At 49.8% G+C, this 26579-nt stretch overlaps 1 protein-coding gene across 2 annotated transcripts in view; it reads right to left on the minus strand.

The window, feature by feature from the left end:
- Positions 1-1579: 1579 nt before the first annotated feature.
- Positions 1580-26579, minus strand: part of TNFRSF21 (TNF receptor superfamily member 21) — a 35264-nt gene continuing 10264 nt past the window's right edge. For both annotated transcript variants that reach the window (XM_056343623.1, XM_056343624.1), the window contains exons 4-7: positions 12702-12967; positions 6107-6160; positions 3536-3755; positions 1580-2665 (exon numbers count right to left, since the gene is read on the minus strand). In XM_056343623.1, the coding sequence (XP_056199598.1) occupies positions 2436-2665; positions 3536-3755; positions 6107-6160; positions 12702-12967 (770 nt within the window). In that variant the 3' untranslated portion in view covers positions 1580-2435. The remainder of the gene's footprint in view (positions 2666-3535; positions 3756-6106; positions 6161-12701; positions 12968-26579) is intronic.

Raw genomic sequence — 26579 nt, forward strand, 5'->3', positions numbered from 1 at the left:
CAAGCGGCTGCTCAGATAGGAAGCGGAGATGCGGGATGGGACTGGTGGTGCCCTGGGTGAGTGGCACAGCGGCTCTCATGCTTACAGCCCATGAGTTTACCTGGGAGAACCTGGACCTTCAGAAAAGGGCAAATTCCCAATTTCCCGGCTGGGCGGACTCCGAGAGCCTGCTAAGGATAATTTAAAGCCGGTGGTTTGTGCTTGCCTTAAGCTATTGATCGAGCCCACAATCGCACACCCTCTCTCCCCTTGTCAATTCTTGCCTGGGCAGACTGACAGCAACCACAACTGCTCCTAACACAGAGATAAAAAAAGACCCCACTTGCCAACAGGGTGGTACTGGGCTCCACCTCAAAATCCTGCTTTTAGCAACCCCTTGTACACCAGGCACACGAGCCACGCTCGCTGTTTCTTCATGACGCTTTGAAGACATGTTGTAGCCACCGAGAGCACAATGCTTAATAGCCAGAGAGTGAAAAAGCCACCCCAGGGCTCCCGATAGAGGCTCTTGCTATTTCACACCCTATTTCATCTCTGCGTTGCAGTTTTAGTCCTGTACCTATCATAGTTCTGCTACAGCAACTTTCAATGCCAGCAATAAGGAAAACGCAGCAGCCTAGTTAACAGAAAACACTCTGGAGCCAAGCATACAAAGTCACAGTACTATACACCAGAAGCATTTGCCCCATTAAGGTTTCCATTCGTAGACAGACTAACAAGGGACGAGTTATTTGGAAGCAGAGATTTTTAAGGACATCGGTAACGTAACAGGGCAACAGAAGCACAGTGACTCCAAGACCTTCACTCAGGAGTGACTCAGCACAGCAGCTGCATTCTGAAAATTAATACTTCAGCCCCCCCCAAATGCCTGTAAAGCTTTTGAGAGCTTGCAAAAACCAACCCTGGAAGCCCCATCAGCCATTCGATCCGCTCACTGCTACAGGGATTGACATGTCCCCCACCCCGGCTCAGTGCAGAGACCTGCCCCACAGGAAAGCATCCCCATGCAGCTGCAGAGAGCTCCAGCAGTGACCGTGGGGACTCAAGGCAGTGTTGTCAACTGAAAGCAATCACATTTTGGCCTTAAAGCAAAGCTGAAGGAGACAACACCTCTCACCACCCCCAAAATCTCCCTCTTCACCCCTTCCACAGGCACCCTGAGCAGCCCCTACTCCAACGCAGTTGTCCCAGGTGTTAAGGAGGTTAACACAGAATCATGTCAAGTAACAAACACCTAGTATTTATTAATAAATTAGTACACTGGAAGGCAATTTTTCAATTCATTCCCCTCTTCCCCCACTCCCACCCCTTCCCATGGGGCAGCACATGCCACCCTCATATTGTTATTTCCTCAAATTGAACGTAGTACAGACTGTTTGTTACGGGAGCATAATAGTTGCAAATATAATCAGACAGACTTCTTACGATGCAGCTTTTTTAACCCCACCCCCCAACCTCTTTTCTTTTAATAAAAAGTGAAGTGTGATTTGAAGAGACTATTAAGACCGGATAAGGTCTTTGGAGAACCTATCGGCCACGTCTGTATAAAAAACAAGAGACACAAGTGTAAAAGCATAGCTTGTTTTTTTTAAGTCTTACACCACGAGGAGAGCAGGATCACCGGCGGCCACCTTTGGCTCCCCATGATCAGCACCGGCTTCCTTCGGGGCCCTGCCGCTCCCACAAGCGGCAAGGCAAGACAACTCCTTACATTCGACTGAAGGCAAAGGACCTTTTCATTGCCTCAAAGGTTGCTGGGACTGACCCTTTTCTTTGCGGTTAAAGCGCTTCTGCTTTAGCTTATAGGAGCGCGATGCATTGTCCAGGTGAAAACCATACAATAAATAACTGTGCTAGTAAAATCTCAGCAATGATATGAGCTATACAATAGTACATTAAAAAAAAGAAAAGTCAGCTCGGGTGGGAAGCTTAGCTGCATTAAAAGACGGTAACCAGCAATGATTGGGCTTTTTTTTTTTTTTTTTTGCACGCGTGTTTTTGCCATTTACCACTCCAAGGCGAAGGGAGGTGGTGGGAGACAGTCACTCCGAGCAACAGCTTTGACAGAAGAAGTGAGTTACAGAGCAATCCCCAATTTGATGTGTTAAATTACATCAGATTTGTGGTCTTCTAGTTAATTAACTGCATTACTTATTTATGCTTTTTTAAAGTGCATCGACTGATCTGATTGGAATGAGAACAAGGAGCAGAGAGGCTTGGGAAGGGGGCAGAGGGTGCAAAGACTTGGACTGAGCGGTAGAGTTACGGCAGAGGGGTGCAACGCTGGCAAACTGCCCCCCCTCCAAAAACCAAGGACACCTCAACGAAAATACTGGCCATATATTCTACAACAAAACCTGCCTGCGTATTGTCGGTCTTAACGAGTGCCAAGCTAGCTCTAGCAGATATTCGGAGAGTGCATGGTGACCCAGTGCCTACAGTAAGTCGGGAAGGTGGCTATAGACAGAGTCCAGGAGGGTCTGGCTGGCTTCCTGGCTCTTGACTCCGGCAATCTCAAATAGCCTGTCCAGCTTGTCTTCAGCCTGTGGGATCTCCTCTATCACGTGGAGCTCCTCGGGGTTGAGGATGTGCAGCATGTCATCAAAGATAGGCTGCAGGTCGCAAGGGTCCAAGCGCACCTGGCGCAGGACAGTGTCCTTCTTTTCTGTAGGAGGAAAGGAGAGGGTGGTCAAGAAACCTCCACTAACCAGAGCTCGTTCTCCCTGGAGACCTCACTTGGGGTCCATTCCCTCGTGCTGCCTCTGGAGAGGGACCCACCACCAGCAGAACCAAGGGAAAAGGTGGAGGGTGATGGGGAGGGGAGAAGATGGAGAAGCCAGTGTGGCTGAGGCACCTAATCCAGGATCCCACTCGAGCAGATACAGCATTTATAAATGCTGAATGGCCAATACAGGAAAGCGAAGGCAGGAGAGGAGCCAAAAAAGCTGCATTCTGCTCTTTTGAGTTGTTTTCATTGGGTCAGCTTCATTTCTGCACCCAAGTATAAATTCAGTAGATTGACTAAGCTCAGTGTTTCACCTTCATCACAAGTTTAAGAAGATTAAATGCAGTAAATTAAACCCTATTAAAAAAGCAGGGGGGTTGACTAATGGTAGTTTATATCTCCAGTCACACACTGCAGCAAGTGGATCAAGGGTGGAAAAAAATAAAATTCAATCTTGAAATGACATTTTCCTGGTTTTACCTCATGCAATAACGCACAGGCCAACACAACAGCCAAAAGTCAGGAGAAATCCCCACCAGACATCCAGAGATGCTACAACTTCTCTGGCAGCACTTCCAAGAGTTAGAAGCCTTTAAAGGTGTTTTCCCCTCCCAAATCTGTATCATCTTTGCTACAAGGATAACCTGGTGTGGAATGAGGATGCAATAAACGTAGCCTGGCAAGCCAATTTTCCCGGTTATTTACTTTAGTGATACCATGTCGGGCAGCTCTTCCACGTATGCTAACTGCAGGAGACACACTGTGGCATCCCTTTGGTCCTCCCGCTCCCCTCCAGGCTGATTTTGGTACCTTTGGTAATAAAAGAGCCTGTCCGGCTGAGCGCAGAGGAGCCGCTGGAGGTCGAGTCGCACCGCAGGAGGGGCTCTGCTTCATCGACGAAGAAGCATTTCTTCTCTGAAGGAGAGGGCTCCACAGTGAGGACAGCCGCCTCGGGGGGCTTGGGGCTGGGGCTGGGCGCGGGGCTGAGTGGGCTGGGGCTCACTGGCAGCGCCAGTCTGTCAGCTTCCAGCTTTGAGGGGAAGAAAGAGAAGGAAAATTAACTGGGGGCGCCAAGGGGGGATGCTATGCAAGGGGCTCGCATGTAAAGCCATCTGCATCCCAGCTTTCAACACACCCCAACCCATCCTTGGCAAGTGGTCCCTGCATTCAGGTGGCCTCCTCCTCCTCCTCCTCCTCCTCCTCGCAGGGAGGCACTGGAGATCACCTGGGGTGGACATTTGGCATGTCAGTGCTCAGCAGACAGGAGGGGTAGGTAACTCAACTTGCACTCTGGGTAGGAGCACCCACAGCACCAGGGTGGTGCATGCAACCACAGCAGAGCATTTTAACTTGGTTTTCCTTCTCACGCTCAGTTTATTAAAGCCCAAAGGACACCACTTGGGGGCAACCAGTGATGATGCCCAAGCAGGTAAGCTCTGCCAAAAAAACTGCTCCACAGCTATGAGTTACAGCTTGGCTCCACACCTCCAAGCAGTGGTGAGGCTACAGGGCAAAAGCTGTGAGAGCCCTCGGGGATCTTCACTGCAGCACACTCCTGTGACCAGCTACACCAGTAACATTTTGAGTTAATGATTTGTTTGCCTCGTCTCACCTTGCTCCCCATTAAAGTGTTGATGAAGAAATCCATCCCACCAGACTCCAACTTCAGGGCCAGGAAGGACAAGCAGGGGCTGGAATTGACCTCAGTGTCACCCAACTGCCTTTGCCTTTTGCTACCCTGATGCAAGCCAAGGGCAAGTGTTTGGCTCCACAGTCCCAAAGACACAGGCAAAGACTAAGCACTACTGGGACATGTCGCGCTGGGAAGCGGGACCATTTGGGTGCTGGTGTGAACCCGCTGCCTAATTTGACTGTGCACTGCATCTTCCTTCTTACATCTCGTTCCTGCACGACAGCAGCCAACATTATCCACCCTCCTCCATCTCTCAGCATTTCCTTGGGGTGCAAATCTCAAGCAGAGTATTTCTGGTTCACATTCCCTGCAGGGACAAGAGGCTTGGGGCAGCATCCCCACATCCCTGGGTTGGCAGCTTGGGCACCTCTGCAGGTCACCAGGTCCCTTAAATATTTAATGGTCCTTAAAGCAACCTGCTTTAACTTCTTTCCAAGCCCCACATCCCTGCACAACCTGCCAGAGAGCAAAACAGCAAGCCCTGTCCAGAGGCAACCCACCCTCCTGACATTATTTCACAACCCTGTTTTCTCCTTCTGCAGAGGGAAGACCAGGCTATTCCTCCTAACGTGCTTTTGCCTACTATCCAGGGATTAAAATGCAAAATTTGGATTAAAGGCTGTGGGAAAGGGAGCTGCTGAGCCACCTCCGTGCCGGCATGGATGTGCCTGAGCATTCCTCATCCGTGTCGAGGAATTTGCCACCCACAAATCACATGTCTGCTGAGACGCCCATTAGTTCACATTAAATTAACATTGAAGCCAGCTCCTGGTAGAATAAAAGGGTATTTTTTTCTCCCCCTATTGAAAATAAACAGGGGAGGATTTGTTCTAGCTCAGCACATTACGCAATAGGCATGTTAAAAATAAAAGTCAGCTTTAATTTTTAATTAAAAGAATCTGCCTTCTCCTCTGAAACTCCCTGTCCAGTACGGCTCATCGATGAGGATCAGCCTATTGCCATTAACAGGAAAAAGCAAGGGAAGGACCAGAACAGCAGCTGGCCAATTTCCAAATTGCAACACTCTCCAGCTTCCCCCTTTACAAATAACAAACAGGCTTTAGGGGTTAGTTTTTCCTTGTGCAACTCATCTACTTAATACCCAGCCGCAAACCCACCTCCTGATTTCCAAAAAGTGGCCTGACAGCCAAGGAGCAATTACAGGGAAGTCAAGGGAGCAGCCAGCTGCCCTGGCTCTGCCTTCCCAGCAGAAGGGAAAAACCCTTCCCAGAAGCGAGTCATGTGGAGTTTAATTAAACAGCTGCTAAAGCACACTAGGAAAAATAAAAAAAATCACCCCTGGTTATTTGACTGTAGGCGTCCCGGGAGCCCAAAGCTTTCCAAATAGCTGAATGGTTGCGAGCTTGAGGCAAAGCAAACAGGATGCTCAGATGTGTGTTAATATTTAAACTGCGGGAAGAAAGCAAGTGGGAATGAAGGTTTTGAAAGGCCAGGGAAAGCAAAAGGTTGTTGTGAGGTGAAGCCTGTGGAATAGGTGTAAAAATACACTATTCATAGCCCATGACTCATTTGCTTGAAACCACCTTGCCCATTCCTATTTTTAAGAACAGTGGTGTGCGAGTGAAACCAAACTCTGGCTGGAAAAAAAGAAAACCAAAAAAACCCCCACCAACAACAAAAAGCTCTCTGCAGCCCTTTTGCCTTTCCAGAGCCAACAAATTTCTCACCTTCCCATCATCGTTGCAGGGGTCCTGTGCTTGCCACTGAGGCTGCATTTGCACCTGCACAGACAGACACATAAGAGACTGTTAAGACACATGGTCCAGCATGAAACCCAAAGGCGCCACAGTGGCTTTGATGCATCAGCAGCCTGCAACTGGTCAGCTGTACCAGGCTGCTCTGCCAACTTTTTGGGTTTTTTTACGGGTTTTTTTTTTTGGTTTTTTTTTGAGCACTGCAGCAAAAGGTTTGCAACGCCAAAAAAAAAAAAAAATCCTAACAGTTCCTGTGTACTCGCAGACCTTTAGGACACAGCTCAAGCACTGACATGTTCTTGGATCCCGATGCATCTGGGAGGACACGCTAAGCAGCTCAGGGTGTATGAAGGTCCTTCCCAAAAGGATGGGGACAGAACACGACATAGGCTTGGCTTTGTTTTCTTTTCACAGCTGCTCCCAACAGCTCTGTTTGAACTGGTTGGTCCTATTTTCTGCCTTCGTTTTTCTGTACTGCAATAAAAGCTCAACTTGGACAAACAGACACAGCAGCTGCTGTGCTAACGTTAGGAAGGAACAGTCATAAGCATTTAAAAAAACCCACCCTCCCTTGGGCGATGCTTCCCTGTAATTCCTCCTGCAGTAACCAGGCGGTAGCAGAAGCCAGTGGCAGCTTTGCTGCTGCAGAGGGTGGCTGTGCACCCTCCTGGGAAGTGTGGGGGGATAAATTTAGCACCAAGGCGTCCGTTTCCTGGATTCCCTGCCAAAAGATGACACCCGGCTGACACCAACCCAACTCCCAGGTCTGTTATGCCTCTGTAGGGGATGTGGGAGGAGAAAACCCGGCACATGAAGCAGGGTGGGCTGGGTGGCAGCCCCACGAGGGCAATGCTGCAAATGCAGGGTGGCACCGGCGGAGGATGCTCTCGCTGTGGTCCCCACAGGCATAGGGAGGATCTGCTTAGGATGAGTGGCTTCACGGGGCACGTGGGGGGGGGGGGGGGGGTGGGTGTCCACCTTCGGGGCAGACCCAGCCTTGGAGGTGAAACACTGTTGACCAGGCCATGAGATCTTATTGAGGTGGCAGAGATGCAGCAATGGTGTGCAGATGCTGCAGAGCAGGAGGCAAGCCCTTTGCCAGAATGGGAAGGGCACAAAGGTGCTCAGCACCCTGGGTGTGAAAGCCCAAATGTCCTCCCTGTGTCCTTCACCTCACTGCCCAGGTTTCAGAAGAGCACCCAACACCACCTCTGCGGTGGAGCCGGCATCCCTCAACACAAGGCAGCCCTGCAGAAGAGCTGCTCAAGTCAAGCCTCACACAACCCAGGACAGGCAATGCCGGGTCTGGGGAGGGTTTAGACACCAAGACACAACCACCCACAGAGGAAGCAGCTCTTCTCCATTGCCTCTAACCATTCATGGGCCAAAGTGCTTCTCCAAGCAGGAGATGGTGTTTCCATGGAGAGCTTCTCGTGGCTTCTCCTTTCTATGGATTTGCCCACCCACTTTTTCAACTCAAACAATGATGAAGAGTTGATGAAGTCGTGATGAAGTCTCCAAACCCAATTTCAGGCTGAGCAAGCTGGTACCAAGTTCAGCTTGTTACGACCGCACCATCTTCTAGTTTCACCCTGCGCTCCCCAAGCCCATCATACTGCACGCACACAGACCCAACCTGGCTACCACAGCACGGAAACGTCAAATATAACTGCACCTACTATAAAGTTCATATTCTTGTGTTTATATTATTTATATTTGTATTACTTCATAAATTACTACATTTTTGTTTACTGCACATTCTCCAGCCTGGTTCAAACCCGACCTCTGTTTGCCAGAAGTCAACTCATGGTTTAGAGCAAACCTGGAGGAAATGCCCACTCCAGCAAAACCCCACCAGCCCTGCCCCTTCCCCAGGGCTCTGGCCATGTTATCGTACAGCTTTGTGCCTCAAATAAAACCCAATGCAAGTCCAGAAGGAAAAAACTGTATGCAATTTTGTTTTTTCCTGGCTGCCTGGCCATTTCCCAGCCTTTGGACTAGAGCGCCCCAGCTGGGAAATCCGTCCGGCAGCTTCATCTTTGCTCTGCCGTGTGAGGTTAACGCAGCACAACATTAATTGCTAATTACTGGGTCAAGCCCAGTTTTGCTTTGCCAACAGAGGAAACGAAGAGGATGGACAGCAACTGTCAGGGGCTGGATTTGGGGAACACTGCTCCAGGCTCTTGACCTCCCCCTGCAGGGTTTTGACCTGCAAAAGAGGAAGGAGCCAAAATGCGCTGCCACAGCTGCATGCGGGGACACGGGGATGCTTTCACATCCTCTTCTCCTCTAGCACTCCCCAAAAACCCTACCGCTTAACCTCACAGCAGACCCAGCCCTGACATATCTGCTGATTCACGGGATTATCTGCAGCATGCAATTGGCTGTGGACCTAAATCTCATTGGGCTTGGGGCTGCAGTCTCACCCTCTCCATTTTCAGCATCTCCCTTATTAATTTTTTTTTTTAAGGTTTGCTGAGGCTGCACTGCTGAACGCCCTGAGCAAGGCTGTTTGCTTCCCCTCCATCCGTTCGCTGAAATATTTCAGCCAAGGCCAGCAGAGCCATAAATAAAGAGATAAGAGCTTAAAGCATTGCTCACAGTAGGACACTTACAGTAGCCAACTAAACCAGCTGTGCCAGCAATGCCTCAGGCCAGCCCGGGTGAACACAGACACCCCTTGGTATTTGAAAAATGCTGTTATGCACCCCCAAAAAAAATCCCATTCCCCAGCACCTGCGCTGCACTTAACTTCTCTGATTTTAACCCCAAAACGGAGAATTGCAATTTGCTGGGATAGCAGTGAAAAACCGCTCCCTTTCTCCCCCTCTGTCCCCTGTTCTTGCTCTTGTCGGCACCACTAATTTGGGGTGTGCCTGCACTCACTAAACAGTGCCCAGGCTCGCGTGCTGCTGCCTGGCAAGCCTGCCTGCAAGGGGAGAGATTTTGCAAACCTCAGAAGCTTTTGTGGCAGGAGCCAACCTTTAGCAGGAGCCCTGTGAGTTAAATGCACCCCGAAAAACCTTCCCACAGCTGCTGCACTTGCCATATTTTCTGGATCAGCTGCAAAAAAACCCTAGCAAAGCGATTCAGAGGGCTAATCTCGTTTTAACCTAAATTCATTCAGCGCAATGCAAAACCAGCATAATCTCCCACAGCTAAAAAAGCCGGCGAGTCTTCAGCAGAGGTCTTCTCTATCTTAAGGAAAATGTTCTTGTCACATACCGTAATGCTCCAGAAACTCCCTTTAATTCCCCTGTTCCCACTGGGGGTTGTAAATATTTGGATTTTGGAGCCCAAAAGGCTGCTGAGGGAATGGGGCACAACAGGATAGAGCAGCTTTGCCTCCACAGGTTTCACAGGCTGAAACCAGATGCCCAGAAAAAGGATTTGGGACAAGGATGTGATAGTGGGTAAGATGAGATGGTGAAGGGAGGCTGACTGCATTTAGGGTACCAATTTGCTGTCCTAGAGCTGTATCACTGTGTAACACAATTTTTAGTTATGAGTTGGGGGTGTCAGTGCTTTCTTATGACACAGAACTGTGTGGGGAGAGATGGAAAAACCTGCTTTTGCACCCAGGGATGCCGGACAGGGCCAAAGGCGTCACAGACAGCACAGCTACTTGTGCACCCGCCTGGGCTCATCTAGGATACATGTTTTAGAGGCTCCCTGCTGGCTTGGATTGCCCCAAGGGCATCATGCCATTAGCTGTAGGGAGGATGCATGCATTTGCATTGCTTATGAGAGTCCTCACTCCCTCTACAGCACAAAAAGCTCTTTCTATTATTTTTAGTTGGATTTTTTTGTAAGACCTCTTCTGCAGGGCCAGTTGCTGGAGAGGCGCAGCGCGGCACCCACGCCTGCCACTAAAAGGGCAACCTGCTCCTCCGCTTCTCTCCAGTTTGGTACAGCGGGAAACTGCCTTGATTTGTCTGCATTTGGAGAGAGTCAAACTCCAATTAGCTCCGATTATAGGCTTTCCAACCGGCAGATTAAAAAAAACCCACCAAAATCAACCTCAATTCCTGCTCCTGGCGTTGAGCAATCAGCTCCCCTGGCCGCTTGCGGGCTGGAGTACTGTGATGTAGCTCAGCGACAGCGCGAGGCTCCAGGAATTTAAGTCTCCCTTGCACAAGCCACTTCCCACAGCTTCCTGCATCCCTCCCAGAGCTATTCCACCACCACCCACATCCACAGTGTGGGAGCCAACTCAGGGAGAGGAGGCAGACAGGTTACAGCAGGTAATACCTTGCAGAAACACAGTGTGCTGCCATGCTGAATCTGCACCCTGGGACACTTTCAAGCTTTGACATCCCACATGCAGCTTCAGTGCAGCAACCGGTCCAGGACCTTCAGGGCAGGGGAATGGCCAACACCTAAGGCTGATCACGAGGGATGCTCATCAAAAAAAGTCCAATCAGATGCATGGGGGAAAAGGATGTGCCAGCTCAGGTGAATTTGTTAAACATCAACTCCATTGCTGAAACAAGCCCCATTCCTCATGTGGGCCCACCTGAGCCACCTACTCAAAAGATCAGCGACCCAATTTTACAAATTTCTAGGAAAGCAAATGAAGGTGGTAGGGGACCACCAGGCTCCAGGTGCTGCTGGATGCTGGGGAACACAACACACTTTTGGAAAACAAAGAGAAACATCTTACAGGACACCTAGTCAGAAAGTCCAGAAGACTTGCATACAATTATCCATGAGATTTGTGTTTGCTCATTCTCCAGAACACCTGCTTGCTACCTTTTCAGAGTCATGGGCACATGAAAGCCAACAGCTTGTGGTTACTCCATTGTCAAGAGTCCACCACTCCAACAGGTCATAAACCCTGTTCCTGGAGCTACCACCCACATTTTTGTGCTGTTTGAGAAACACTACCTGATCATCTTGGCCAAAGCAGCGCAATGGTCAGGGGCACTAACTACTGCAGAGCCCAAATCCGTTAATTAGGTGTTGCGTGCTGATGAAGCAGCCCAACATTTTATCTGATGTCCTGGCCCAGCACTTTGTTGTAGTATTCAGTCAAAGCAGTAACTAGGAGGACAGAGGTTACTACCTGCTCCAGGAGAGCAAGAGGATGTCATATCTTTCTGGGACACTGCACATACTGGAAACTTTAATTCACATGTGCAAAATGACAATTTTGTCTGTCTCTCCTTTTCCTAACCATAGCTTTGTCCCAGGCTTTTCATTTTTTCCATCTTTGATATTAAAAAAAAAATAAAAATCTTGGAGCACAGTAGGAAACGAGAAAGCTACATGCTGCTTAATTACCAGGAGCTGGAAAGAAGAAAAAACCCAACTGAATACAAGCAGGAGTAATCTGGGCAGCTGGCAAAGTGAACCTATCCAAAATCTGGTCAGGACGCATGGGGTGATGCTTGGCATGCACCTGACTCAGTGTCTCTCAAAGAAACACGAGCTCAAGACTCTTTGCTGACACAAGGAAAGCTGTGATTTCACACTAGGGTTACAAGGGACCAAGATGTCCAGTTCGCTGAAAAAAGTTACGTGGGATATGGGATGTGGTAAAGGGACCATGGTCCTCCTTATAGGGAGGAAGTTTGGGATGGTCAAAACAGATTTGGGACCCCCCTGCCCTGATAAATGCTCTGCCCCGCACACTCTGCTATACATGAAGACACCCACCAAGTGCCCAGAGAGGTTTTCAGGCACCCATCCATTCCCCTTTGGGTGTGGGTCACTGCTAAAGTCAACGGGGAATGTTTCACAAACTGGTTTGGGGGAAGAGCCCTCCCTCAACTGCCCCCACCTCTATGCATGTCATCCCATTGGCTTCCAGTTTCAGAAGAAGCCACATCCATCACCTTTACGAACGCTTCCAGAAGACCACTGAATTATGAGAGCCAAAAAACTGAAAGCACACTGACAGGTAAGGCAGGCGTGGCCAAAACAAACTGCAAAGGTCACCAAGGCACCTCCTGATGACTTACACCCAGCCGAGACCCTACCTGCAGGATATTCTGCAGCAATTTGTTTATCCTTCCAAAATATGGGACAGGTTGTTTTAAGGCCAGAGCTGCCAAAGAAGGCAACAACTCTGAAGGACAGCATACATGGGACACCCCATGCCACCAATCACCGCCTCGGAGGAAGCAATCCACTGCTTCATGATAGCAACAATTAGCACTCAAGGACACCTGGTCATTCTCACAAAATCCTGGGCAATTAGTTACAGTATTTAAGAGCAAGTTTAAAGGGGGATGCTTTTTCCTCCGTGTCCCCAACATGAGGGCTCAAGCACCAGGTCTTCCTGGCGATCTTCAAAGACACATGCAAACCATAACATGTGGGACTCAAGAGCCTGTCATAACTTTGACAAGGTTTTGACCAAACTCTGGCAAATTTTCGCTCAAAAGCAACACAAGGCTTAAGTATAAGCCCCCAAGGAGCTTCAGGGGGAGATGGGAGTCCAGCTGGTTGGCTATGAGCCAAGCTCAAGGTCACAGCCATGTCCCACGCACCCACATGCTCACCACAGCCAGACAAGATGTGCACCACCTCAGACCAGAACATGCAAAGCCCAGCCCATCATTACCGGTGTGGTGTCCTCCATCAGGCCTCGGATCTTCTCCACCACATCATTGCGGCGGTGCTGGCGGAGGGCACTGATGAGCTGGGCCAGGCTGGCCTCAGGCCCACGGATGGTCCAGTGCTGCAAGGCGGCGTAGGCGCGCTCGTGGTCAGCAGCGTAGCCGTTGGAGAAAGCCGCCACCTCACGCTCGCTGGCATTGCACAGGAACTGGTAGATGTCCTTCCACTGGCTCCCCACCTGGGCTGCCACCAGCTTCAGGATGTCAATGCCTGTGGGGCAGAAGAGCTACAGGTGAGGCACTGGGTCTGCAGCCTCTTGGCACTGCAGACCTAGGCTTTACAAAAGCTTCTCCCATCCCCACACAGCCATGTTTTGCTTTTCTTTGGTTGGTCTTTGGAGACTTTATTATAAAGACTTTTCATGAGTCCAGGCTGCAAGGAGCTCTGCAGACAAGCAGAGCTCAATGCAAGGTGCTCAACACCTGCTATGCAAATAAACGGTGATAGATGCATAGGTTACTCCCATCAAAGCATATGCACCCTAAAATCAACCAGGTTAATTTAACCATAAACTTTCCTGCACTTTTTGGCATGGTAAAACCCCTGGTACTCAGCCACCATGCCGCTGCAGGAACAGGCAAGATGGCAAAGCGCTTGCCCATACGCCTGCATTGCAGCCACTGCTTTGAACAGGAGCTGGATTAAGAGATGAGTCACCAAAGCACTTCTATAAAGATTAATGTTTCCACAACAGAGCACCTTCAGCAGCCATGATCACATTTAGAGCCGCTTCCAGGGCAGACCAGTGGGATGACTGAGTTATGGGACAGGAGACCCCCGCACCAGGTAAGTGCTGGGTGAATGGAAGAGCTGACAGGGGATGTGAAGAACAAAAAGGCAAAGTTTCCCCCAGAAAAGCCCTTGAGACATGCTGGTTTAAGACTGTGAGGGTCTTTTCCCTGTATTGTGGCGGCAATACAAACAGCATGCTTATCCTTGAGTCTACTAAGAGGTCAGGAGTTAAACCCTCAAATAAAGCCATACCTCCTTCATAACAGCTAATTAACCCTGTCTTAGCAAAGGGTGAGCTACATCTAGTTTCCAACAGCCACATGAAAGGTTGGTGGAAGTGAGCTGCAAACTGAAACTCACTTTTTCCAGCGAGGTAACCACACCTGGGCTGCCTTCGTGAGCCAGCACGCCTCCATCCTACCAGGACTACCAGGAATCTCTCACTCTGCAGGTACAACTGTTGTGTCAGCAAAAAACAGCTGCTTATGGAACAGTATCATAGCCAGGGTCCTCCCTGCTGGCCTAAAATTTAACAATTTCTAATGCGGTTTAGACCAAACCTCCCAACTGCACCTGCAGGTTGCAGCCCTGATATAGCCAAATACATACATAAACTCCACAGCCTGATACCTATCTCCTTTTTTATACGCGTATATACACGCAGATATACGTGTATATCTCTATGTATGATGTAGGTATCTTGTATAGGTGTGGATACATACACATATGTATGTGGCGGGCTGGGCCCAGCCGGCCGCCGGCTGCCCCCTCAGCCGGGCCGGGGCAGAAACAGCGACGGGCCGGTGGGGCGGGAGCGGGGCAGGGGGCGATCGCTCCGCAGCTGCTGTCACGGGCAAAACAGGCTCCGCCGGGGGGAATCAGTTTAATTGATTGCCGGTCAGAGCAGAGCAGGGCAGCGAGAAATAAAACCGAAGCTCAAGGCACCGTCCCGGGCCCTCCCCCCGCGGCCCCTCCCCGCTCCCCGGCCGCGGCGCAGGGCGGGCCCGGGGCGGGGTCAGTCCCTCACACGGTCCCCGCCGCTCCTGCCCCTCCGGGGGCGGCTCCTCACACCCTGCCCCGGCCCGGGGCCCTGCCGGGCTGCCGTTCCCCACGCCCGGCCCCGCCGTGGGTTCCCCCCGCGGGGCGCAGCCCCTCAGGCCCAGCCGGCCCCGGCGCGGGTCCCCGCGGGGGCACCGGCCCTGCCGCAGCCCGCCCAGCCCGGGCTCCTCTCCCCGCGGGGCCACGGGCCCTGCCCGGAGCTGCTCCAGCGCGGCCCCCGCGGGTCACAGCCTCCCTCGGGCACCCCCTGCCCCGGCTGCGGGGGGGAGCTGCCCCCGGGGGCTCCGTGGGCTGGGGGCACAGCCTGCCCCGCCGGGGGCTGCGCCGCGGGCTGGGGGAGCCGCTGCTGCGGGGCCTGGAGCCCCCCGGCCTCCCCCTGCCCTGGCCTGGGGGCTGCAGGGCTGCGGCTCCCACATACTCCCGCTCCCCTCCTCCGGCTGCTGTTGCCCAGGTTTTTGCTGGCATTTCCCTCCCTGTTAAATCCGTTACCCCGGAGGCGCTACCACCCTCGCAGACGGGCTCAGCCTTGGCCAGCAGCAGGTCTGTCTTTACGCCGGCACCGGCTCCGGTGAACACAGGGGGAACTTAGGCAGCAACTCACAAATGACACCACTCCTGCAGCCCCCCACTACCCAAACCTTACCACACAAACCCTGTACAATATATACACATCTACAAAATATCTGTACAGCCTGATATAGATGTTGTGTGTGTGTATATACGTATTTTAATAACTTTATATAGGATATAAGTATTTTACATATGCATATATACACACATATAAAAAACCCTATACAGCTTCATGCAGGTACTTTTGACCAACCCCCGTCTCACTACTAAAGCAAGCTTATCAAGACCTGCTATATATAGACTTCAGTTTTCACTTCCAAGCTAGATAACGCAGCCATGACCCCGCAGTGCTCAGAGCATCCGCAGCCAGCGCTCAACCTGCTCTGCAGCAGAAACGCCAAAGTATAAACTGCATTTTGCATATCCCTACCCTCCTCCCACCATAACCACCCGACCTCCCTGCCCAGCTGATGTACAGCAACGTGTATGTGTACCATCACAATGGAGATGTGAGGGTTGGGGTTTCTCCTACCATAAAAGCTCAGCCCACTAGCCCCACGCTGGGGATGCAGCCCCCGCTCCAAACCAACCCAACTACAGGGCTTGGTTTTAACTGTGGAGAGGTTCAGGAGGGAGGTGGGGTGGGGAAATTGCTGCCTTCGTTATTCAGAATAAGCCCAAGACAAAGCCAATGTTCCCCAGCATCAAGGAACAAGAAAAGGCTGCAAATGTGCCATTGAGATTTATGATGGGGTTAATTATCTGAGGCACATAAACAGATGCTATCACCCACCACATTTCAGCGAGGCCTGGTCCTGTTAACTCTACTCCTTACCCAGACAAAAACCCAGTGGTCCTCAGTTCAAGGTGACCACGGGTTGCCTGCGGGCTTCCAGGCAAATCCCAAATTCCTCTCCCTCAATGCTTTTGCCTCTGGGATGGCCATCAGTCCTGCACAGGAAGGACAGGCAGCCTGAATCACACTGGCAACCAAGCCTTGTGCCTTCAGGTATCACACAGCCGTGCCGGTAAGAAGCCCAAAAGCCAACTCAGGTTTGGGGTCTGATCCTTTAAACCAGCAAATTCAAGCGCTTTAGGGACAAAAGCAGCAAAATGCCAGGTTTATGCAGCCAACGCTTAATTTTATCACTCAATCCAAGGAAAGAAAATGAGAATCCCCGAGTACGAGGGCAGAAAAGACTCTGCAAGGCTTGTGCACCAAGGTACGACAGCAATGCAAAGACGGACGAGCAGGTCTGGTACTACCTATTATACCTATGTGTATATATATATAAAAAAAAACATTTATGCACTGAGATATATCTACATATAGTGCATCAGTTATCTCAGTCCATAAATCTCACAGAGCTTTTTCTCCTCTCGTATTCAGGGTTTCTTATTTTTCCTGGGTTGAGTGATATATATATTTACATATAGATAATGTGGCCCATTTATATCATATATGTACACACACACACACATATATATATAAACTGAGCAGAGCTGGGTCCCCCCCGACAGTGCTGCCCTGCAGTGAGACAAACCTCCTGGGTGGGAGGTTTGCCTGCTCCCACACACATCAGTCACACAGAAGCATTAAAACATAATTTTCTGTTTTAAGACCCTTGTGTGGCACTTCTAGTCCTCCCAGGAAAGGAAAAACCTGCTCCCATCTACATATTTAAATGCTGATAAATCCCAGTATTTACAGCTGCTGTACTAGTGAGAAAATTTTTCAGCTGGTTGCAACTTGATTTGCACCAGTTTTACACGGTGGCACCATATTTACGCCCTAATGTTCTTGCACAAGATTTATGACAAAGCGCTCAAGCTCCTACTGACATTTTCAAGTTTAGTATATTTAATCTCACTATTCAATAAAGTGGCCCCATAAACATGTTTATATCCCTTGGCAATAATATCCCAGGGCACGAGAACACACCAGGCAGCAGAGGACTTAATGGCGCGTAATAATCTTTGGAGAACAAATGTTCCATTAAAAACGAATTTGGAAATGTCTACCTTAATACTATAAGAACCTTAAACTCATTTTCTTGCAACTATTAAATTCATTAAGCCCCATATGTTCACTACATCCACTACAATATTGGGCAAACAAAACCCCAGAAAGATAAGGAGGAGACACAGACGTGAGCGCAGATTTGGCTCCAGTCATTTAGAAACCCATTGCCCCCTCTGTTCTTGAAAAATAAGATTAAAACCATTACATGACAAGTTGCGGCTGCACGCTGCCAAGTAATACTGCCCAAACCACTTACAGTAACTTAATTCACTTATTCAAAACTAAAATAAAATGTTAATGCTTATAATAAGCTTACAGTCCTACTATTTCCATACTTCCAGAAGCCCTACAAGTTTCTCTGCAGAGCACTAATAGTGGTGGAATGTCCCGTTGGGATGGGAAAATGCCTACCAGGGTGCATGGAGAAAAAAACCCCAGCTCCACCTTCGGTCCTGGGTCCTCCCCACCCACCGAACCAAATGGACCTTCTCCTACCACATTCACCTGCACGACAAGGCTGGAGATGATGGTCAAAGCCCTCTGGATCCCAGCAAGCCCAAGAGAAATGGCCAAACTCAGCAGGGACATGCTTTAACCCAATCGTTTCATGCTTCCCACGTGAGGCCGGTCGCAGCCACATCTGCACGATGAAGCTGCTCTGAGCTTGCAAATACCAGAGAACAGCCCGAGCCCTCCTCCTCCTTTAACACAGGCTATGAGAACAGCCTGGGAGAGCTGGCACCACACTACTGCTAATAGAGGAGGCACCACCACCCTGTCCATCATCATCAGGGACCATCACCATTTATCACCCAGCTTTGCTCGCCTCAGACACTGGAATTAAAGAGGACCCCTTGCTGTGAAACCCTCATGGCTGCATTCAGCAGAGCTGCATGTGCCATGACCATCCCAGAGCAGGCAACAAAAGCATCTGAAGGATCCAGGACATCCACACATATCTTGGGTACCTGGGCAGGTGGCATTTCAGTTGCTATTATCTAAACTTCACAGTTCCCTAAATATTGTGATGGACTACTCCATGTAACCACCTAACATTTGAAGACAGCGATAACCCTGGAGCAATGAAGAACTCCCTTTCAAGCCAGGACAAGATCAACATGGTATGCACGGGCAAGGGTGGATGTACACACTTAGGAACACGGGCACAACCAGGCATGTCTAGAGCCAGAGCAAACAGACAAATGGAGACAAGTCCAAAGATGGACAGGCGCCTGCAGAGCAGCACAAGCAAACAGCACTGCTGAATACACGTCCACCTCATCTACAAAGGTGCTGAGCTAAGGGAGGACCTTCCTGGAAGGCAGGTCTAGTCTACAGACGGCTCACTCTCCTCCAAGCACGTTGCTCACCTGTGCCACAATCTTCCCCATAAACACCATTTCAGTGACTTCCATTTGCTTATGTTCAAGATTTTTCCCACCCATTTCCAGCTCCTTCGAATGCCTCCTGCCTCTTCGCAGTACACAGTTTGGTGTAGACAGAGCAGTCACTCCTTCCACTCATGAATGTCACCAAGGTGGTCATCACACAAGCACATGGGGCTTGCCTGAGCTTTAGTGACTCTCTTGAGCTTGTTCTGGACAAGCCTCACTTGCCTCCCATAGCCCTGTTATTTACAGGTTGGATGTAAACCTAGATCTTCAGCGTAAGAGGCCAGTGCAGCCTGGGGCCACGACCGGTGGTGCTGGCACGCTTATGTACAGCACCTGCAAGAGACCCTTTCTCTTCCCTGCCGTTACTTTTTCACATCTTCAAGCAAACTGAAGAGGAGTGGAAGAGCTACCCTGCCAGAAGGCTACACCCAAGCACCAGGCAGCAGATACCGTAAAGTCTAACCACAGCCTAGCCACACAGGAGCTTCAGTTCCTTCCTCTCCCCACCCTCTCACAAACAAAAAGCTGTTGTCATTTTCATTTTCAGAGCTCAAGCCAAACATCACTTGGTATTTTCAGAAGAGCGCTCATTGAGAAGCTGCTGCTGTTAAGTGGAAATCTCATGTTCAAGTCTACAGAGCCTTCCCAAGCCATGTGTCCTCCTATCCCAATAATAATGAAGGGATATAGCACAGGGAAAAGGATTAACACAACATCAGTTCAAGTCTTACAGGCTGTCTTACACAGCTGAGAAGCAAAGCCCAGGAGATCTTTCAGGACCTGTGGCACACAGTCTCAGCTAACAAGCAGCTCATCTGCCCAGGGTTCCAGAGCCAGCATCACACATTTTCAGCAAGGCAGGATTTCAGAGAACTTCATGCTACAGCCCTCCATCAGCAGGGATGGGTCCCACCAGTCCATCCACAACACCCGTGGGAACTGACCTCCACCATCCCAATACCAATCTGAGTTGGAGCACCTGGAGCTTCCACCACCTACCTACTGTCATGGGTATCCCAGAGACAAGTAATATTAATCTGTACACTGTATATAGTGACAAATCCTAACTGTGACAGGCTGGCTGGGCATAAACACTTGCACAGACCTTGAGGATGAAGCATCATGGGTGGAAAGCACAGCCCAAGGGCACACAAAAGTCAGACAGGAGAACTACGGAGATGCAGCCCAACCTCCCCTACGTTCAGATAAAAGCTCCAAATCACTGCAAACCCAGCTCTGTTCCTGAGCTCAGCCCACCTACCTCCTCCAAATATCCTCCTGACTCATGCAGAACACAGCCACAGCAGCCTATTTTTACCCCTGAGCACACAACCAGAGCCTGTACGTACAAGCGAGCCAGGATGCGGCACATCCAAACTCCAGTTGACACCACACCATGGCTCTGCCAAACCAGGACTCAGAAATCCCAAATCCCCAACACAAGTACCTTTCCAAAAGGTGAAGATTTCACCAATCTCTGCCAAAAAGGGAAGGTTATTGGAAACTCAATTCCTCCCCCCCCTGCAAATATACTTCAGGTCCTAAATGAGGAGGTTTGGAAGGTATGCAAGGTCCTGCACCTGGGTCAGGGCAATCACCAATATCAGCACAGGCTGGGGGATGAAGGGATTGAGAGCAGCCCTGCTGAGGAGGACTTGGTGGTGCCGGTGGATGAGAAATCTAACAAGACCGGCCATGTGCACTTGCAGCCCAGCGAGCCAACTGTGCCCTGGGCTGCATCACCAGCCACGTGGGCAGCAGGGCGAGGGAGGGGGCTCTGCCCTCTGCCCTGCCCTGGTGAGACCCCCCCTGCAGCGCTGCATCAGCTTTGGAGCCCCCAGCACCAGAAGGACATGGACCTGCTGCAGCAAGTCCAGAAGAGGCCATGAAGATGGTCAGAGGGCTGGAGCCCCTCTGCTGTGGGGACAGGCTGAGAGAGCTTGGGTTGTTCAGCCTGGAGAAGAGAGGGTTCCAGTGAGACCTTATAGCAGCCTGTCACTACCTAAAGGGGCTTAAAAGAAAAATGAAAAGAGACATTTTACCAGGGCCTAAAGCAGCAGGACATGGGGGAATGGCTTTAAGCCGAAAAATGGTAGATTTAGATCAGATATTAGGAAGAAATTCTTTACTGTGAGAGTGGTAAGACACTGGCCCAGGCTGCCCAGAGCAGCTGTGGATGCCCCATCCCTGGCAGTGTTCAAGGCCAGGCTGGACGGGGCTTTGGGCAGCCTGGTCTAGTGGAAGGTGTCCCTCAGCAGGGCTGGATTATAAGATATTTGAAGGTCCCTTTCAACCCAAACTTTTCCATGATTCTAACAAGAGCCTTTATCCAGACAGGAGGAAAGGACACATTTATGAAGACTTGCTAGTGATTTGCTACTTTTCCCATGGAGGACAGTGCCGGTATCAGACCCTCCCAGAAGCCAGTGATTCACATCCTCTGTGAGTGCTTTTGGGCAACAAACCACTAAATGGTGATGTTTGTTTGTGGTGGGTTTTGCTGCCTTTTTTTTTTTTTTTTTAACAACAAAGAGAACTCTTGCAGGGCAGGAAACTGACTCCTGACAAACACTTCCCACACACTCTGGAAAATAACTTAACCCAACCAGGCAGTCAAGGAAGGTCTGTGATCAGCCACATGTGGTTTTGAACATGTTTCAGACCTGTGAACTTGAGGGTCAGCATGAGACAAGACCTCCCTTCCCACCACATCCTACGTGGAATCCACATCTATAACAGCACCTTTGGTCCAGCCCTCTTGGGACCCACGCAAGGTCCTGCCCACCACCATGGGATGCTCTCCCTGCCTATGCTGGCATTGGGGACCTGCAGTTTGAACTTGCTCTTCCTTTGGTTTAAAAGGGAATGGCCAGTGTAAGTATTTTATGTAATTATTAAATTTTAAACAGCTTTCACAGAGTTAATCTTCATTATAACCCTCTCAGACAGCTGGTAACCCTGAGCAAGCACACTGCCCCGGCCAGAGCCATATAAATATCCAGACACCCGCAGATGCCAACCCGAGGATTAAATTCGCCTCCCACATTTTTTCCCCCCTAGACAAAGCCTCAGCAAGCAAAGAAAAAAAAAAATATCTGCCTTGTTATTTGAGGAGATGTGTGAGAGCCTTACCAACGTGAGAAATCACAGCCCTCCTGGTACAGAAACCAGTGCTGCATTTTTGGCAAAAAGAAACTAAGTTCGGCATGTTTTTCTACAGGGACAGCCCTCTTCTCTCTCCAGAGCTGCCCTGCCTCCAACACCCAGCACTACACCTTAACAGGCAGGCAACAAATCCTGATCCCTTATTAAATTAGTCCAAGGGCCACCCAGGAATTTTGACCCATGGTTTTTTGGTTTTTTGTTTTTTTTTTTTAAAGCAGATTTGGGAGCAAATATACTAGCTTCCCAGGACAGCTCCATGCCACCCTGCACATGTTGTGAATAGATGGCTCACATAGCAACATGCATAAAAAGTGATCAAGCAGCTGCCTAACGCAAGCCTGCTAATGCAATAAGGCTGAGGAGCAAGAGATGATAAACCTGCACATGATTAGTTCTCTTTCTCTCAGAGCAGAACAGCAGCCTCCCTTCACCTGTGTTTTCCAAGGCTCCCTTATACCATGAAGCCTTGGTCAGCTCCTGCAAATGCACTTTGGAAACAACATAGTTTCTCAAAAGGTCAAGGATGAGTTTGGGGCAAAGCTGAGAGAAGCTGTGAGTAGTTTGAGGAAGATGGTGTTTCAAACTCATCAGATATCACCCCAATGCTCCCATGGCACAGGTCTGCACTGCAGACAGAGTTGCTTCGTCTCATCCCGAAGCAGAGCATCACGCCTGTGTTGGTGCAAACATAGCCTGAAACACAGAGCTCCCGTGCGGCCAAACAAGCTCCAGTGAGGGAGCAGGCTTGTTTTAAGGCTCAGCAGTACCACAGCATCCATATTCCTTGTGGTGCCCAGCACACGTCTGCCCCTTCCAATTTAACAAGCTACGTTTCTGCCTGGGTCTCACTCTGCAGAAGTGGACAGGCTGACATTAGAGGACCAGCAGATCATTAGGCTGCAGATGCCAGAAGATTGACTGCTTTGAAAAAAAACCCAACAACCAATCAAAAAACTCCAAGCCAACACCTTCGGCCTCTCCGTTTTGGCAGGTAAACAATCATCAATCCCTCATCTCATGCTCTGCCTGCCAGAGTCATATTAGGGTTTGCACACAAGCCCAGGGCTGCTCCTCTCCAGGCACAACAGCAATTACCAAATAATGTTAGCCACAATGGGCACACCTGCCCTCCTGAGATGCTGCTGGCCATCTCCACCCTACCTCTGGTCTCGGCACAAAACCTTGAGGCTACCACAGTTTGAGGCTGGTGAAGCTTTAAACTCCATCACTCCTCCCCATGCTCTGCAGACGTGCAGAAGAGACAGAGTCCCCAGGGGTCTGTTTCCACCACAGCCCTTCCATCCTCACCCTGCCTCCCAGTATGATGCTCCTGCCACCAAGCTGTGACCCATTCAGGAGCTGATCAAAGGGAAAACTACAAAACAAAACCACTGCAGTAAGTGGCTTTCATCTCATTTACCCATACCAGCACTAAGGAGGGGTCCCAAAGGAGCATCTGAAGTAGTGCCATCCCTGCAGCTGTTTCCTTACTTAGGGTAGCAGTTGAACAGGGAGTGACACCAGGCTTGAGGAGGAATACCCCCTGCTGGGTTGTTTCAATGCACTTGCTTACCTTCATTAGGTGATGGATCTATAGAAAAGATTATGGTTATCTGTAGGCTTTTTTTAGTCAATGTGCTGTCTCTTTAAAAGAATCATGTAATTTCACTCTGATAAGCATCTTCCAATACTAACCACAAATTAGTACCTTGACTCCATGTGAAGACAAGCCTGCAATGACACCGACATCCTGATGCATACTGCCAGCGTACCAGCACAGTGGCAGGCTCTTCAGCGTACAAGGATGTGGTCCCTCCCTCTTCAACACTCTCAAGAACTTCCCTGGGAGCAGATCAAGCTCAAGCCTAACCCTGGTCCTACAGCAACAGAGCTCCAAGCCAAGGACTATTCCCTACAGATCACCAGCCAAGAAGATCCTGACTCCCAACATGCTGACAACAATTTGGGCATCCCAAAAACTGAGCCACGAAGACGCCCAAATTCTGATGCTCCCCATCTTTCCAGCACCACCCCTCAGCTCCCCACTCTGATCTTGAGCCCTCTTCAGTATGCACTCTTCTACCTGCAGTCAAGCCTCAGCTCCATCTCTGCTGCAAAGAGCTTTTGCAGAACAGTTTATTTTTCTGATTATTTAACCAGAGGCTTGCTGGCTTTGCTCTCACCACCCACTGCAATGACGTGCAATTACAGGACTTCAAGAAAAATAAAAGGGAAATGGCATCTCATGCCAGCCCAGTGCTGCCAAGATCTGTTCTTCAATCTTTCAACTAAAAAAAAAAATAAAAATCCCCAAACTCGCTTCTTAGCATGTCATTTCAAGCAGCTTCTTTCTATACACAGGTTTTACCCAAGATCATAGCAATTTACACAGTTATTGCCTTTCATCCTCTGCTACTCAACAGGTAAAAGTCAAAGACAACACCATCAGCAATTATTGCAAGATTATTTCAAGCCCATCTTCATGTTTGGCATAGACTGATGCCAAATTTGGTGTTTCCAAGACATTCAAGAGACAGGCTTTAATTCTCAGTTTTCACTGAAAGGTTTCTGCAAGCTCAATTCCTTGCCTTTGGAAGCAGCTGAAGAAAGGGAACAGGAGACTGTTTAGAAGAAAGCGTTTCCAGTGTGTGGGCTGTTCTTGATCTTCTACAAGAAAGCAGTCGCACAAGGTTAAAACCACAGAGCACTATCAGCCCAGTACCCATGTCATTCAGGCACCATGCTGATAATTTCTTTCGAAATCTTTGGCAAACTGCTTTTGCCCTTTGGATTCCCATCTGCAGGGCTACAATACAAGAGCCAGCTGAAACAACAAGAGGTCCACTTCTCCAACCACAGCGGCGCGGCTGGTGTTGCTCTGCCTTCCCCATCCCATGTAGATGAGACCTCAGAGCTCTTGGGAGAGGCCCCGTCGTGGGGAGAGATGCAGAGGTAGGCTGGCCGCTAACTCAGGCCGTTAGTCATCACAAGCTCTTCCCAGACCTCTGAACCATTTCATCCAGTGAGAATCACCAGCATTTGCTGTCTCAGCTGGAACACATCCATGTTAAGGACACAGGTTAAGTTTAAACACCGGCTTCCCAAGCTACTATTTTTAGGTTTGGGCTGTTATTTAAGGCGTGTATTATCACTAGAGAGAGCACAGGGCACAAACACCACCTGACGGGGAGACGAGGACAAGTGAAACACCCCAAGACAACTGCTGTTTAGGATCACACGCCCATGTCAACAATTGAAGCAATTCAATACATCCAGTGCCTTCAGGAACCGGGCAAGAGTTTGAGCCCCTGCTTCCACTCAAAAATCCTCCTCTTTTGGGAAGGAGCCTAACCACAGTGAGATGTCTTTGCTCCAGCACCAAGCAGTGCTAGTGCCACCCTGACCACGCTTCACTCTGAACTGCTGGGCTTGAAGCATTCAGCAATAAAATCCAAACCGGCAAAGCCTTGGATGGCCGTCTGGTACCACGGGAGGCTTGAGGGGTGCTGGTGTGAGGGCTCCACAGCTCCTCTGCACAGAGGCTGCGGCGCCTACCTCAGACCCGGTATTCCCTTTCAAAGGTTAAATCTGTTTACCGACAGGATTAGGAGGGAGGAGATGGTAAACTAGGAAACTAGGAGGAGGCAGCAGTGGGGAGACTGTGTGCAACAGCCATATACACAGTCTTTGCCCTGGCAATAAACATGGTCCAATCCCTTGCTGGCATGGACAGCCAACACATAGGTGGGGTGATCATACAGATGTGGGTGCACTGCCAGCACCAGACTCTGGGACTTCACCCCCAGCCCCGAAAGAAGATTTAAACCTAACTGCTTGCCCTCCACACCCCTAGTGCAACCACAAACCAGGCAGGCACCTCAAGATCTAGGGAGCAGCTGTGGTCCTCACATCTATGGAGGCTTTGCTCTGGCAGTTTACCATGGAGGGATCTGCGCTAGCAGCATCAGAGGAGAAAGATTTCCTCTCTGCAACAGCCCGGACCTGTCTGTTCCTGGCTCTATTCACCCCTGTCTGAAATGCTGCTTCAGGAGGAAGCATGATTTGGGTACAAACACTGCTGGAGCAGCAGAAAGCTAAGCCACGAGGCTGCAGGTCTGCAGTACATCTTAGCTGTAGAGCCAGTTATTAAATAAAAGGTCAGTTCCTCTATGGCACTACATCTTCTCTCATTTCAAGCAAACAGTCTGAAGAGCCAGACATTTCAATAGGAAAACCAAAGGGATTTATACACGACTGCGGAGGAGAACAATTTCCATATCCAACATGACAAAGAACCACCACCAAGAAAGAACTAATGAGCGAGGCTCTTCCAGCTAGCGCAACGTGGTTCAGGCAACACCAGAGCTGCACTAAAAGCAAGACAAAGCATTAATTGGTTTGCGCTCATCTGCCTTCATTACACAAAGTTCAACTGAGGACATTCAGTGGCATGAGGAAAGCCATGAAGCCACCCATGCCAACACAGAACCAGCATGACTATTGCAAGAATGAATGAGAGAAATGTGCAAAACTGCCCAGCCAGGAGCCCAGAGTAATGGGGCAATTTGCCTCCAGACCCAAGAGACTCGATCAGGTGCTGCACCAGTTTATCACCTAAGTGTGGTTTTGCTGTTAGATCCAGCTTAATTCCCAAGACAAGGGGAAAACTTAGCAAGTATCTTGTGAATTTGATGCACTAGCTGATTTCAGCTGTTAAAGGACTACAGAGAAGACGGGAACAACTCATCTTGGGAAGCACAGGATGACCCGTGGATGATGCTGTCCCCCAAAGGATGACAAGATCTGGGAGGTGAAGTTATAGGTGTATATGGGTTAACACAGCCTTGCTGCTCACCACATATCACCTTAACTGCACCAT

This window comes from Falco biarmicus, chromosome 6 (genome assembly GCF_023638135.1).
Source record: "Falco biarmicus isolate bFalBia1 chromosome 6, bFalBia1.pri, whole genome shotgun sequence".
In the NCBI taxonomy this organism is placed as follows: Eukaryota; Metazoa; Chordata; class Aves; order Falconiformes; family Falconidae; genus Falco; species Falco biarmicus.